The sequence below is a fragment of the Balearica regulorum genome, chromosome 13, assembly GCF_011004875.1.
Source record: "Balearica regulorum gibbericeps isolate bBalReg1 chromosome 13, bBalReg1.pri, whole genome shotgun sequence".
Classification (NCBI taxonomy): domain Eukaryota; kingdom Metazoa; phylum Chordata; class Aves; order Gruiformes; family Gruidae; genus Balearica; species Balearica regulorum.
The window spans coordinates 20792221-20808276 of NC_046196.1; the positions used below are offsets into that span (position 1 = coordinate 20792221).

General features: G+C 44.4%; 1 protein-coding gene across 1 annotated transcript in view; it reads right to left on the bottom strand.

The window, feature by feature from the left end:
• Positions 1-15671, bottom strand: part of AMFR (autocrine motility factor receptor) — a 30165-nt gene extending 14494 nt beyond the window's left edge. The window contains exons 1-8 of the mRNA XM_075765682.1: positions 15329-15671; positions 13675-13767; positions 11600-11764; positions 9017-9169; positions 4662-4702; positions 3727-3859; positions 3048-3181; positions 1316-1426 (exon numbers count right to left, since the gene is read on the bottom strand). Of these exons, the coding sequence (XP_075621797.1) occupies positions 1316-1426; positions 3048-3181; positions 3727-3859; positions 4662-4702; positions 9017-9169; positions 11600-11764; positions 13675-13767; positions 15329-15568 (1070 nt within the window). The 5' untranslated portion in view covers positions 15569-15671. The remainder of the gene's footprint in view (positions 1-1315; positions 1427-3047; positions 3182-3726; positions 3860-4661; positions 4703-9016; positions 9170-11599; positions 11765-13674; positions 13768-15328) is intronic.
• Positions 15672-16056: the final 385 nt, after the last annotated feature.

The following is a 16056-nucleotide window of genomic DNA, read 5'->3' on the forward strand; positions in this document are numbered from 1 at the left end:
ACCAGGCTTTTATGAGGTGAGAATTCATTCTTAGGTTGGAAATAGGGTTACTCATTACATCCGGTTTTATATGCAAGCGTTAAGTCATCTACTGTAACATGTTCCCTCCCTAAATGCACCAAGGAGGTAAGTGTAACTTAGCTTCAGAAAAAAAAAATACAAAAGGATCCTTTTAGATGCAGAGAAAACAACTTTCCGAAGAGAAGACCCTGGGCTTCTCAAGTGCTCCGTAAGTGATTAAATATTCATACGGTTCAGTAGCATTGGAAGAGGAGTTTCTGCTATGGAGGCACATTATCTCATTAGAGACTTCTTGGAACACAGATAAATATTTATGGCAAGGCTTGTCATAAATGACAACAAATTAGCACACAGATTATAACCTCTGGTTTGACAGCTACCAGAAAAGTCAAAAGCTATTTGCAGAAAGGAATTTGCTCATATACCACCACAGGGACAATTTAACTGACCAGGCATGTTAATCACACGGCACTTCAGAAACTCCTGATTCAATCCCCGTATCGCCTTTCACTTTTAAGCACAAGCATGAAAATGTAAGGATTTCTACAAAAGATCTAAGAAAAGGCGCATCTAGCTCAGCACACTGCCTCCGTGAGCATTTGCTACTACTCACTACTGAGCTTAGTGTAAGAAACAGTACACAGAGAGATCTTCTGGCCTCCCAGTTCCAAACACCAGCTGCTTTGGGACCTCTCCGGCTAATTTGGTTAACCTCTTTTGCAGCCCTGATGGACCCATCCTCCCATGAAATCATATAATCGGATCTGGCCTCCAGAATTGTCCTGGAGGACTCACCACCAGGCAAGGATGCACTATATAAAAATATTCCCTGTTTTCTCTTTAAAAGTGGTATCTGAAAGGTACTCAAGGATCTAACTCCAAATTTTTCTTCCTCACCTGAAAATGAACACACCCTGATGGAAGAGGTGATGCACAGGATAAAGTAAGGGGGAAAAGAACGTGTTTCACCAAGCGGTTACACAGCAAGGCAGGGTACGGACTTGCAACTGAGATACCCTAACTCCACACTATCTACCCATTAGTTGACAAGACGCATACTCTTAGTTTGGGGGGAAAAAAGAATGCACGAGGTGAAACAACTCAAACATCAAAACGACCGAAGCGAACGGGACTTGTACTTTCTAGTAGAAGCAGACCAACACGACCCAGGCAGTAAGCATTCACAGCTTTGCTCACAGCGTGTCATTTTTCATCCTGCGGTAACTTTCAGACTTGCCCATACATCCCTTCCTCTCTACAGCCAGGCGCACCCTCTCCAGCCCCAGAAACGTACTTGTGAAAGAGATGGCCGCAAGGGAGTTTACGCGCGGACTGCATGGAGTCCCAGCAAATGGCACAGTCATCATTGTTGACTGCTAGCTCCTCTGGTGTTGCGACTGCAAACCTACAAAGAAGAAAAAGGAAGAGACAGACGTAATGACGACATCAGCTCAGCACAGCCTCCTCTCTAGAGGATCTCGCACCGAGAAAACGTTATCCTCTACATTAACCTCTCCTTGGGAGACACGTGCAACAAGTTTGCTATTTTTTTCCATAACTCAAACTCACACTGCAAAGGAAGACACACACACGCACACATCCTTCCTGTGCCTTCTTCCAGGCACGCTTTTTGCACATCTCTGCATATGTGCAAAAAGCTTTGACTTAGTATCTTCCAAGAAGTATGATCATTAGGTTGAGAACCTCAAGTTATAATCTGTATAGATTTGGCTTATGTCATTTTTCTAAATGAGTTTTAATAGCTGTACCCATTAAGGTGCCTTCTTCGGATCGCAAGCATTTATGGTCTGACTAATTTTGGCCTCAGATTTTGCCAACCCCCATTTGTCTTTGATTTTTTTTTTTTTTTCCTTTCTTTAAACTACAGCACCACGTAAGCAGCTGCTCCATAGTACCCAAACACTGACAATATAGAGATGAGTGGTATAACAACATTTCACAGTACTCTGGTGTGGAATATACCTAAAAAACAACTACATAAATGCAGGGAGCTCGCTGCCATTGGCAGCTTCAGGAAGAAGCTAGAATGTGGTTCTTCCAGAACAATCAGAATGACAAAAACACAGCAAGTCGCTCAGACAAGAAGTCTGGGACACTTGCAACTCAAACAGCTTTGTGAGCAGCTTAAAGGGGTTTAGGATGAACTTAATTATGCAGCTCTTAACCTGATATTACAGGCATTAAATGACTTTTCACAAAGAAAACCTCAGGAATTTCTAGAGAAGTCAGTCTTCTCCATCTGGACTACAGCAGAGCTACTCAAACCCACTGAAATCCACAACGAAAATGGTACGGCAACATACAGAAAGAGTAAAACTCCCTGTTGCTCTTAAAATGATTAAGGACGTAGCTGAGTTATGAAAACATTGGATCAGAGATGCAGTAGTATCCGGCACAATACCAGGTTTTAGCAAGGCTCTCGATTTCTCGACGTTGCCTCAGCACAGGGGGATGGACTAAAGTAATCCCAAGGCGCTCTCAGCTCGACTACAAGTACAGTGTCTGTTTAGATTTGGTTTCAGGTTTAATATAAACATACTTAAAGCTAAGCAGGTTTTAATTAGTATTTTGATTTCATTTCAGGCAGTAACTGATTAGTAGGGCCTAATGAAATTAAGAACATTTATTTCTATCACAGCCAAAGCCAGTATCTGACAACTGAAACAGGCAGAGCTTCAGCCACCCCACCAGGGCAGCATACAAGAGAAGAAATATCGGACAGGGGAGTTCACTTGTTGCCAGTAATGTGCTACCAGTAATACTACTATTATAAAAGTCATTCCTACATATCTGTTAAAACCAGACAGGGTGTCCCTAGTAACAAATAAAATGGGTAAAAACATACTCTAAGTGTAAAGACTTAAGAGTCGGATTTGCAAGACTGCATCTCTCCAGCTTACACCATGCCATCGTGCATCAAAGGAACGTAAAAGAATCCAAACTTCTTCATCAGGATCCTCTCTCCAAGATCCACATCAAGATCCCAGAGCAAATAAGAGGCTCACCTAGCTTCCATGTTTCCAACCACACGCAGGTAGTTCTTGTGCCGCCGAATTCTTCGTTGAACCTCATGAAACAGGTAGCGCAGCTGCATAAAAATCACCAGGCTTGCCATTGACAGCCAGATATTGCCAAAGAGCTTCGGAAAAAACCAGAGCGGTGATTAGAAACAAACACCATGGGAAACAAGAGGCCACCACAAGAAACTGCATCAGGTCTTAAGAGAAATCAAGAAACCAGCACTGAAGAATTTTTCTTTTGTTGACACCATTCAGACTAAGCACACGTGTTCACAGGTATTGCTACTTGTTACATCTTCAGACACAACTTAAGCAGCACAGCATTTACAATAAGGACAAACTGTATTCAGTCCTGTTCAGCTTAATGTCCCCTGCTGCCCATGAAAAGAATTCAGTCTGGTATTACTCAATAACAAAGCTAATTAAACACCTATTAAAAACCTAATTACACAGTAGTTAATAGTCCATAACAAAGTTATTTGCGAGGACTCCAATTACACAGGAGGAAAGAATGCCAGAACCCCCCACATCACATTTTTCCTTTTATTTAAATAACCCCTCTGTAATATTTGGTTCCTAGAATAAGCAAAGAAAAAAAAATCTAAAATATGTATACCCTTTAAGGCCAGTCTATTTGCTCAACATTACGTCCAGTATTTCATACCAGCATATGAATATGATGCATCAAGTCCAGTGAAAGCAAGGTTAGCTCCATGACAAAATCTGTGTAGTAGACGTAAGTGCCTTTGCCCTCCCACGTTCCTTCATGGTTGAGATCCCAGAGATGAATTACATATCTGCAAAAGCAGGGAAATTACTATTTAACAAAAAAAGACAGAATAACATTATCTCTAGCATTCAAACTATGTTATCCTTTTTTCAAACAACTTCTGGACATAGATTCTCTGCCCCTCCTAAGCCCAGTGCCCACACTCTGTGCTTTCCTGGGGGAAAAGTAACATTTCTTTTAATGTTACTGGTTTCAAACAACAACATTTTAAAAAGGCAAAAAGCAATCAACGCTTAGCCCACACTGGCATTACAAATACCACCAGCTGACAGAGAAGATGTAGCATTTGCTAAAAACTCCTGCACGTACCAAAAGCCAAGCTTGGGATTATAGTTAACTCCAGACCCACATTTTTCAACACGTGAGGGGTTTCTCAGGTGAGGCATTACAGCTGGGTGACAGACCTCAAATGCCAATGGTGACCCGAGCAAAGAGGTTCTGCGCTACACATCACGTCCTACATACACATACACATGTGCATTCCAGGTATGCATGTATGCTGCTTTTTCAACGAAAAAGTTCTAGGGATTAAGATCTTAAAAGAAACCCAGTAGGATGACATGAAGTAGCATATATCAACCCTCATACAGCAGCACCAATCCATTTTAATCCATCCTCATGCTATTAGTACCCACCAAAGCTATCCGTGCATTGCAGAATTCATGCTTAAAGACAGTACGGGCTAAAGTTAACCCCATCTCCAAATACACATTTGCAATTCAACAAGGTAATTACGTACACCTCTTAAATCAACATGCTATGTGCACTACCTTCTTGAACAACCATCCTGCAAAACATGAGGTACTCACCGTAAAATCACATGAGCGGTTCTGACTGTCACAAGCAGAGACTGTGGAAGAGGGGAAAAGAAGGAAGAAAAAAAAAAAAAAAGAAAAAAGCTAAATTAACAAACAACATTCTGGCGGGGACAACGGTCCAGAGGCAGGAGCTGAAGGGCTAAAATAAAAAATGCATTTATTGCAGCTTAACAAGTTCCTGTGAACCAGTGGTCACTATAAACGACTGTGTGCACAACACACGTGACAAATATGAAGCTTACAAATAAATATGGAAGAAATTGTTCTCAAACACACAATGCTCTTGGAGCAGCCACTAGCATCACTGCTGTTAAGCCTCACTTCTTCCCCCACCCCACAGGACATATCTTTTTCAATTCTTATCACTGAGTGTTGAGACCACAATCCCACCGCTACCTCTCCTCATCCCACTGCTCAAGAAAATCTGAAGAACCGAACACTAGCAGGAATTTGAGGAAGAACCATGGAAGCGCTTTCAAATAATTTCCCCCCTTTGCTGAGATGTTAACAGTGCAAAAGTAACTTCTCTCTTTAATCATACTTACCTCTCTAGGCTAAGCACAGAGGAAAAAAGGGAGTATATCAGAAAGTGTAAGTAGATTAGAAGTGTAAAGACGATTTACCAGAAAGAACTGTCTCCAGAATACCCAACCACATTGCCACGGGCTCTCACCATCTAAGAAACGTGGCCCCATCACCTCTCTCTAATCTGCCAGGCTCATGCTGCCCTGTCCCTCTATTGTATCCTCCCAGCGAAAGAAAACGGGACAGGATGAACCCCCTTCAGACATTACCCACACTACTCTGTCCTTAGCAGGGGCCAACTGATGCCAAGATGCAGGGAATTTATAACGAGCAACTGAAACCATTTCTGTAAGACTGCTCTGATGGTGTGCCTTCAGCGTAAGTATTAAAAACAGTACAGAACTATGAAAACAGCTAACTTCCCAATATAGCAAGAAAACAGTTGGTTTGAATATTTTTTCCATCTGTAAAAAGCATTCTTAAAATGCTTCTATGCATATTTAACCCTTACTAATATCCAACATATCGGCCAACTGTTTACTAGCTGGCTTTAAAATAAACCAATGCAATGTTTTATCCAACTCAGGGCTTCAGGGTAAGACACACACATCATTCAAATAACACCAAAAAAAAGTCAAGAAGGTGACAGCAAGTCACCTAGCATGGCGTGCTGTTCTCATCACAAACATCTTTCATTAAAAAGTTAAATTAGCACACTAGCTGCTCCTGCGAGGCAGGTTATGAGACCCTCTTCTGTCTCCTGTTACTCCGTGTGTGGGTACCAGAAAGAGACTACACCTTGTTCACACGAGGTTTTTGGCTATGGAGAAGCTTTGAGCAGACCACAGAGAAGAAGTAAATGCATCCAAATTCTAACCGTGCAAGTGGTGAAACAGAACGATTACCTGAGCTGCTGGGTGGATATGCCACTGAGTAGAAATCTGTGTCAAAAACAGTACACATGGCATAAAGTCTCTGATAAAGAAGACATCCGTCAAGTAGAAATCCGAAGACTCTAGTCTTTGCAACTTATATTTTAACTTCTTAAAAGTCAGCACTTGGAATCTGTGGAATTTCACTACTTCCCTTTCATTCACCATTTCGTTGCCAAGACATTATTTACACTGCTTAGTGCTGAGGCAGCAACAGCATCAAAATTAAAACAACGAGCTAGCACAGATTTGGTAAAGGTGCTGGTATCCACTTCCTCCACTGTTTCCAGAAATGCATTTCAATGTTCTGCCATGAGAAATACTTTGCAGAAAGTACAATATTACATCACAAGTTACACAACTCCATAATCTGAGGTTCTAAATGTATAGCAGGACATTTTCAGTGCCAACGCCTCAAGAGCTCTTGCTGTTCTACTACAGGCACGCTTATCCTCCAGGGACTCCGTGATATTGGCAGGTACTACTCATGTAAATTAGCACACGACTTGAAGGCACTCAAACTCTAAAATAGCAGTTACGGCATGAGAAGCTATACAGGAAAATATACAATTATCTGTAAGGTACAATTCTAAGATCTGAATATCACTATCATTATACAACCTTAACTGAGATGTATGAAACAGGATCAGAGGACGGCTGCTATAGGAATGGAGCAATTCTTTCTTGCAATAAAAAAAGGTGCTAAGACAGACAGACTGGACATTACTTGCTATACTATAATTCTCAAATACCATATATTAAGGCAAAAAAACCCTTAATGTTTACTCAAAAAATACAAACTGTTCTTATTCAACCTTCTCTGGGCATTTGCACGTTTCACATCCATCCCTTGCAAGAAAGAAAATGCTGACAAACAACTCAGAACAAGGGGAAGCCGAACTAAAACACGAGAAAAACATCCATATTGCTTTATTGAAAACCCTGAGGCATCAAGCTAAATCAATGTTTGCAGAGTCAGAAGAGAGATGAATAGCTTAATGTAACTTAATGTAATTAAATACACACTAATGGAATACACTTGGCAGTATCCCTCTCGAACAGCATCACACAAGCCACTGCCAGGAAAACATTTTAGTCTCCAAGATTTAATGTTTTTTGCTGAAAGCTTGAGGACTGCCACAAGGTGTCACTGCTAATACCAGTACAGAAAGAAACCCGAATGTTTTATTCCACTTAAATAACCACTCATGGTCACCCAACCCATACAGGGCACATTTAAAAGGTTCAGGAAAGGGCAAGATATTAGGATATGAGACATAATCTCATATAAGGAAAGGTTAACGAGACTATAATTCTTTTGCTTGGAAGAAAAGTCAGAAGGGGAACAGGAGAAAAGTCTATAAAACAACAAATAGTGTGAACAAGAGTAAACAGGGAATGATTCTTTGTGGGTTTTCACCCTAAATGTATTAGGTAATAGCCAGGGACATTATCAGACAGAAGATTCAGAACAACTACAAGAGCTCTTCTGTGTACACAAAGCCAAGTTAAATATGCCTTTGAATATTGCAGAGGCCAAAGTATAAATGAGTTCAATAAACAATCAGACAACTTTCCAGAGTCCATCTGAGGCTATCAAACCCAACGGGCTTGTGCAACCCTCAGCTCAGGAACATCCTCGAATGCCAGCTGCTGCAAGCCAGAGTAGGAAACCCTTTCCTATACGTTCCCCAGCAACCTCCTCTGCTGTCCACCAGCAACACAGCAGGCTGCACGGACCCACAGCTTGGCTGAGGACCACACGCTCACGCTGACTGCGCCACTCCTTTGTTACTAAGCAGACAGAACAGCTCCCGCTGAAATGAATAGCTGGGCCTCACCGTGCAACCCAAAACACCTAGACCACCACATGGCGCGGCGCTAACAGGGCAACGCTTCGGCACTGTAAGGCTCCCTGATAAACCTACCCCACGCTGGTACAAGGCTGATACATCCTTCTGCCAAGCCAAGATAAGAGACCCAACACCAACGAGACCCCACCTATTAGCGGCACTGACAGATCTTCAATGCCCTTCCATTCTGTAATTACAAATCTGGCCTTGCGTATTCTTGTATTTAGGGAAAAGTAATAACTGAACTGTGCTGTGACCAGCATCATATTCTCCTACTATCAGCTGACTGTTTTCTTTCCTCCTAACTCCAAGTATGAATTCAAGATAGGAGAAAAATAAACCTTACATGCTACTTGTTATCTGAACTAAGGATGTGCTAACATAACGTACTTGCAATTATACTGGTTACCACCCCTTTGTTTAAGATTGTCACTTCCTCAGGAAGAGCGCAACAACCCATCATAACCTCAGAAACACACTGATGTTCACTCCACGAACATATTGATGTTTACGCCATGCTGCAAATGTTTCAGGAGAGCGCAAACAGGAGCTGCTCATCTCAGCCGAGACGCATCTCTGCACAAACGTAAGCCAATCCCATGAGTATGCCTTAAGGAAAGGATGTCAGTCTCATTCCTTTTTAGGAGGAATGAAATAGAGAATACAACCTCAAAGAAACAGGCTGAGGTGCACATCACACTTTCATATACACTCTCTCCCTCTCTCTAGTGGCCATTTCAACTAAGCCTTCTCACAACGCTCATGACGCACAACCACTACTTTTTCATAAGCTGCCATTTGATTTCAATATCATCTTACAGATTTATCCTCTCATCCTCTTCTTCAGACAAAGATTTTTTAATCTCTGAAGAAAGAAAGCACACAGATCTGGCAACTCTAACACAGGGGAAGGCTTGCTTGCGTCTTCGGAGTTTCTTCCCTGTGGGAAACTAAAAGAAAACCCACCGTGTGCCAAGATACCCCCAAGTGAGGGGTGAAAAGCAAAGCAGAAATCGCGACGTGTATGAAGTCTCACCTCTGCTGCCATGAAGGCCAATGTGTGCATGCCATGGGTGGAGCCAATAATGCCGCAGACGACTGCTAATCCACAGCAGGACAGGAGCATGGCTATGAGCAGGGTCAGGACTCTGATGTGGCTGCTCATGGGTGTGGTAGGAGAAAAGGAAAGCTGCAACACATAAATACAGATACAAGTTTAAAGGAGTACTTCATCCACCCTGCCTTCCTCACCTCACCAAACAAGTCCTCTGCTTTCTAGAATAAAACCAATTTCATGACCTCAACCGCAGAACGTAGTAATAAATGACGCAGAATAAAGCTAAAACCACATGCCATCCCAGCCTCGTTCATCTCGCTGTCATTTACGTTCACCAGGCTTTTAAAGCCAGAAGGGATCCTGAAGATTATTTGATCTAATGTTTGGATCATCTGTGCAAGAAAAGCACAGACACTTTCTCACATGGTGGTTTATGCATCAGATCCACAGCATCTGCCTAGGATGAACACAGAATCCTAGAAGGGTTTGGGTTGGAAGGGATGTCACAGCCCATCTAGTTCCAGCCCCCCTGCCATGGGCAGGGACAGTCTCCACAAGACCAGGTTGCCCAAAGCCCCATCCAACCTGGCCTTGTTCTAAAATATGCGTTTTAGAAAGACACCTAACCTTAATATACAATCTTTGAGCAATGAAAATAATTGTTCTGCCAATTTTTCACCTTACAGCTGATTTGAATTAGTCCAGCTTTATCTTCCAGCCTCTAGTTCTTCCAATGTCATTTTCTTCTGGAAGAAAGAGAAATTTCCCTAAAAAATTCGACTTACAGCTGGAGACTGCTGGATAGTCTACTGAAAACAGTTGTCTCACTCAATAGCATACACAGTGTATTAATTCTCTAAATTACCTTAACAGTAGGCTACACCTAGGCTGTCTAAATCAAAGATGACCCAAGAGGCAAAGTATTTAGGTGGTCCATCCCCTTATTTTCAGGGCAGGATGAGAAAGAACAGGAAAAGAAGGAAGTTGCCCAAAACTTCACTCTGGTCAGATTGATGAAGTTGACTCCATGTTTTGTTTTGAAATTGGCTCTTTCTTCCTTGTTTATATCTGGTTCAGTTCCACATTCTTTTGCAAGGCAGATAACACAAGTACCATTTGCCTGAGTAAAGAACTACGATACATGCTTTGAATGCAGAAAGAATATAATGTCATCGTTTAACCCGGCAGGCAGCTACGACCACCACACATCCGTTCGTTCGCTCCCCCTCCCCTCAGAGGGATGGGGGAGAGAATTCGGGGGGGGGGGGGAAGGTAAAATTCATGGGTTGAGATAAAGACAGTTTAATAGGACAGAAAAGGAAGATGATAATAATAGTAATAAATAATAATATACAAAACAAACAATGCACAGCACAATTGGTCGCCACCCGCAGACCACCGATGCGCGGCTAGTTCTCGAGCCGCAGTCTAAACCCCCAGGCCAGCTTCCCCACAGTTATATACAGAGCATGACGTCATATGGTATGGAATAGCCCTTTGGGTCAGCTGTCACGGCCATGTCCCCTCCCGACTCCTCGTGCATCCCCAGCCCCTCGCTGGCAGGGCAGGGCAAGAAGCTGAAAAGTCCTTGACTTGGTGTAAACATTGCCCAGCAACAACCAAACCATCAGTGTGTTATCAACAGTATTCTCACCCTAATCCAAAACACAGCACTACACCCACTACTAGGAAGTAAATTAACTCTATCCCAGGCGAAACCAGGACAAATAAGGATTTATTCCCACATGAGCTTTGTTCTTTTACAGCTTTCTGAACAACACTAAAAATACCAGATGACTGTCTTGTTCACTTCTGTCTCAATTTTCCTAACCCCAACCCATCTAGTTGCAAGCTTAGGGCTTAGCTACTTGTGAATTAACAGACCTTACTGGATAGTAATAAAAAGAAATTGCAAAGCACAGAGCTACCAAAAGGAAATCATGGATTCAATTTAGTTCAAACTTTTATTCCAGGACAGAGGAGCTGAGGGAAATACAGGTGCATCATAGACATTTAAAGGGCAAGATTTACTGTTCAAATTCCAGTTCCCTCTTGCTTGCCGAGACTTCAACTTCTGCATCTCTACTGAATTTATTCCTGGTATTAACAGAAACTGGGATACAGCTTACAGAGAAAGTTGTAAAGACACTGACAGTCTACATTCGTTAGATGTAAACGAGCTTGAAACCTGAGCGCAGAATCCGCAGAAGCAGGCTTTACGGACCAGGACCAAAGGGCACCAATCTATGGGACGTTCTGTTGTCAAGATTTCTTCACTAAGGAAAGGTTTGAAGTTGTCTCACGGAGTTACGTAACAGTAATTACAGGGCACATATAAGGAGCAATTTATCAAAGAAAATAACTACCTTCAGCTCCACTGAAGGAGTAAGACTGACACTGCGCTTTAAAGCAAGTATTTGAAGCTCCTGGGAGGTGCACGCGTTCGGCACCACAGGGTGGGGAAAAGGTCTAAATGATCTGTTTGTAACCTATCATGAGCCACTGCCAGAACCAGAAACAGAATCTGCATGTCCCAAAAGACATGCAATAATCAAAACTTACATATTCAAAGCGATCCTTGCAGAGCTGAACCATAAGATGAAGAAACACAAGTCCAGAGAACCAGAGGCACCACATCACCACTTCTTCCACTGTCTGAACATTCAGCACGCCAAAAATGAAGATGAACTTGTAGAAAATGAAATTCCAGAATTTATCCTTGAGATGCTGTCAAGGAAGACATTTGGTTACTGTACTGAAAGCACTGACAATCCACGTGCAGGGGAGAGAGGGAGAGCAAAAGATAAAGTCTAAAAAAAGATAGAAGTAGAAATGCGACAATACATTAGCAAACGCCTGCTGCATACACATCTTGAGTAGTATTTGTTACCCTCACTGAATTAAAAACATATTAGAAATATTAGCCGTCCTTATATCTAATTTTTTGTACCACCATAACCGTGCAACACAGCACACAACATAGTTTCCTGCCACACTTCTAAAACTTCTTAGCACAAACCAAGTTTGATCTCAGTTTGATTCTCCACGCCCAAACAACAGGGCTACTGCCCCACAGACACAAAGTTCTCTTTGCTAGAGCCACAGCCATGGTTAGATATACAAGATGCCCAAACAGCCTAGCATCTTGCTTCCAAAAACCTGTCAAAAAGTGCAGATGATTAAGAAAAGATAACAAAGTCTGCTCTTAAAAAGCACAATGCCTACAGTGGAGAATAAAACGGATGAGCAATGAAAAAAAAAATTATTCCCACGCACAAGCAGTGTGAAAGAAACAATATGATGGTCTCAAGCAAGTCAGCTCGCTGGGGATAAAAAAATTTTATGAAATAAAATGTTTTGTTAAAGGACATGATGAAATCACCAGGAGTTTAGTTAAGACAGGTCCAGAATTCCTTTATGATGCTGCCATTTTTGGCTCACCAATATTAATAACTGGCTTTCCTTTACATGAGAACTGAAGCATACTCCCATTGTCCAAATGCACATGGATCCTCACTGTTACTGCTTTTTGCTTCAGTTTTTAAGAGGACAGAGAACATCCTGGAAATTCTCTCTGGTTAGAATTCCACATCCTTACAGTCAACACGGACTGGAAAGAAAACCTGGCCCAATGCAGTTTGACAGTGCCTTGTTTTTAATACATTTCACTTGGAGGCTCTACAGGGCATGAATCACAAATACAACCAACTTTGAGAGATCCATGGCTATTAATGAAGCTTTATGTGCCTCGGTTCCACATGTCAAAAATCCTCGTTTTTCCTAAAAAACTGCATTTATACACTTTTTGTTTTAATATACAAGCACACTCCAAGCCACTGGTATTGCATTTACACAGAGTAACCTATGCATCTACATTTCTTTTTTTTTTAAAAATATACAGATACTATTCAAACCACTGCTGCTGCTTTTATTTTCTGCAGAATTTTTAAAAAGCCTAAGCTTTAACGGTTCCCTTGCTGAATTTTTAAAAACATTCTCACCTAGCCCAAGAGCAGGACTAAACAGCTTGAGTTTTCAGCCCCGCTTACCTCCTTTCTCCGGGCATATGCCTGCCTTTTCCCTCTTAAACCCGAGGGTAGATAAACCATCTACTCTGTGGCTGAGGATGGAAACCATTTCTCCAGCAGTTGAGGCACAAAATAAGGTACAAGAGAGAATTCAGACCACCAGCGCTGACAACTACCTACGATATGCAACAGAGAAATGCTGCCAAATGCAAACTGAATAGAGAAGGACACTTTATTCTGAAATGAGGGTGCACCTGTAAGAAATCTGACAAGGTTCATTAAGGAAGCAGGATTTTTCAAGTTGATTATAAGTTTATAAATTACAAAAGCAATGATGAAAAAGAAAAGCTCTCTTCAGCAATAAACTGGAAGCTTGTGGCTGTGGATATCCTAGCTAACCATGAAGAGTTTCTTTGGCAGATTGATTTCTAGATGGTTTTATTGGACAGCATTTCCAAAGGTGAGAAGTATAATGGTAAGACTTAAGCTCTTTTAAAACGTACTTTTCTCGTGTACTTCCACGCCATTCCATATAGAAAACCACACCGGACGTACACCAAGAAATGCTGAAACACCACAGGTATCCAAGGCAACAAATGGCTGTCTTACCTGCCTCTCACTGACACGAAGAGGACCGAACACCATGCACTGGATTAGCTTAGCAACCAACATCAGAAAACAGCAGGCAGTGTTCACTAGCACCTGGAAAGAAATAAAGCGGTCAGCAATGAATACTTTTGCCCTATTTAGAAAGGGAGAGAGAGAGAAGGGCAAAGAACGAGTCTAACAAAACCTACCATTGTTCACAGAATAGTTTTAGTTGCCTTGGTTGTTTTTTTTTTTTTTGGTGAAATTTAAGCCTGGCCTCTTCTAAGACATGTACAGTAGCTGATAAGTCACTTAACTTTTTTCTAGAACTACTAACACGGTCAGTCTGATACACCAGCAAATCCAACAAACCAACCTACCTTCTCACGGTAAATTGTTTTATATAGATTAGCAATTCTTAGTGCCAAGGAACACGGGGACAAAACTTACAGATCACTGAGATGCTCATTTTATTTAACATACAGCAGATGAGAAAACTCCAGTTCAAACGCGTTGTTACAGGAACAAGATTCAGACATTGCCTCGAAACATACTGAATAACACACCCCCCTTCTGTAACAACACTGCTTAGATCCTTCTTGGGAAGCTGTTTTAAAGCAAAGCAGCAAGGAGCAGAACACACGGCCCGGGAAAATCGCTGCTCACATTTGACACCACCACTTGTAATTAACTTTTGACCTATGCAGAACACTAAAAAGGGGAGGGGGGGGCTGATGAAGAGGCCTCACCCTGTCATTTCTAAAGGACATACAATCAACTTTGCCAGTGCTCTTAATTTAAGGTCCTGAGACCAAGTTTCAACAGGTTGAATGTGTTCAGTATATTCAAGAATCAGCACCTCAGTCAAGCAAACACGTTGTAAAGCACATGTCCAGCTAACACCACCTTTGACTGACACACGTGAAGAGCTCAACAGCAACGGCTCAGCTAGGTTTTCGATATCCCCTTGTTCAACCTTTATTTCAACTACACAAGTGAGTGAGCCAAGATTCATATACCATTGCCAGGTTTGGGTTTAAAGGGCTACAGAAAAAAACTTTTTTTTTTTTCTTAAGCAGTGAGAACGCCTCCTCTGACCTGCATGACTTTAAACATTAAAGAAAGAAGGCAAAGCTTGGGCTTGAGTACCTGACAGTGTCTCACAAAGGTTTCTAGCCGAGCAGGACGGGCAGTGCTTCCACAAGTGCCAGTGCAGCACCCACACCAGGCACCGCAGCAAAACGCTCCCCAGAGCTTCACCCCGAACCCGCTCACGGCCAGAGGGGGAGGCCCAGGGACAAGCACAAGCGCCAAGCTGAACTTCCAGGGCGCTCGGCTTCCACGCAGCCCCATCACCCCGGCCAGGGCAGGCAGGAAAAGCGGGGGATGCATCCCCCGGCCCCGAGCGGGCTGCCCGCCCGGCTGAGCCCCCTCTTTACTCTGAAGCGGCAAAGCCGCTCAGGGAGCGCTTTTCAAACAACGATAAGGAAACAACCCCCTCCGAACCCGGCGAGGGGGGGACCCGCCGTGAGGAGCCGGCAGAGGCCGCGCCGGCCGCCTCCGGTCCCGTGGCAGGCCGCGGGGCCCGCACCGCCACTCCGCCGGGCTCAGCCGCCACCCGCCCGGCCGGGCCCGCAGGCCCCGCCGCCGCCCGGCCCGGCCGCCCCGGGCTCACCCAGACGCAGAGGCTGTCGGAGAGCAGGTAGTAAGCGACATCCAGGGCCCGTGGCCCGCCGCGGCGCGGGGGCTCGGTCGGCTCGGTGTCCGCCGCCCCGCCGTCCGGCTGGGCGCCGCCGGGGGCCTGGCTGAGGGCGCGGTAGGCGCTGAGGCCGGTGCCCAGCAGGGCCAGGGCGCTGAGCGCCGTGTAGGTGCGGAGGCTGGGCCAGGGGAAGCGCTCCAGGAACAGCAGCGGCATCGCGGAGCCCTCGCCGCCGCCACGCCGCCGCCACCTCGGCCCCGGCCCGCCGCGCTCCCCCGGCTCCTGCGGCCTAACGCCCGCCCCGCCACCGCCCCTCCCCGGGGCCGGGCCGGGCCGCCCCCACCGGAGGCCGGGGGAAGGGAACGGGCCCAAACACACGCACACACCCCGCCCCGTCACGAACCGCTCCCCAGCGCGCTGAGTCACGGCCGGGGCGGCGCTTCCAACCCGGCCCCGGCGGCTGCGGGAAGCGCCGGATCCCCCCCCCCGCCCTGCCCCGCGGCAGGGGAACGCTCCGCGCCCCGGCAGCCTGCCCGCTCCTGGGGCAGCCTCCGCACAGCTGAGGGGGGGGCGGTGCGGGAAATTAGAGGGGTTCTCCTTCGATAGCCCCGAAACGCACGGGCACGTAGTCAAAGGCAAAAGCAGGGAGCTGATACTGAGCTTGCAGCACTTTTTCACAGGTAGCTTGGAACAAAAATCGGCCT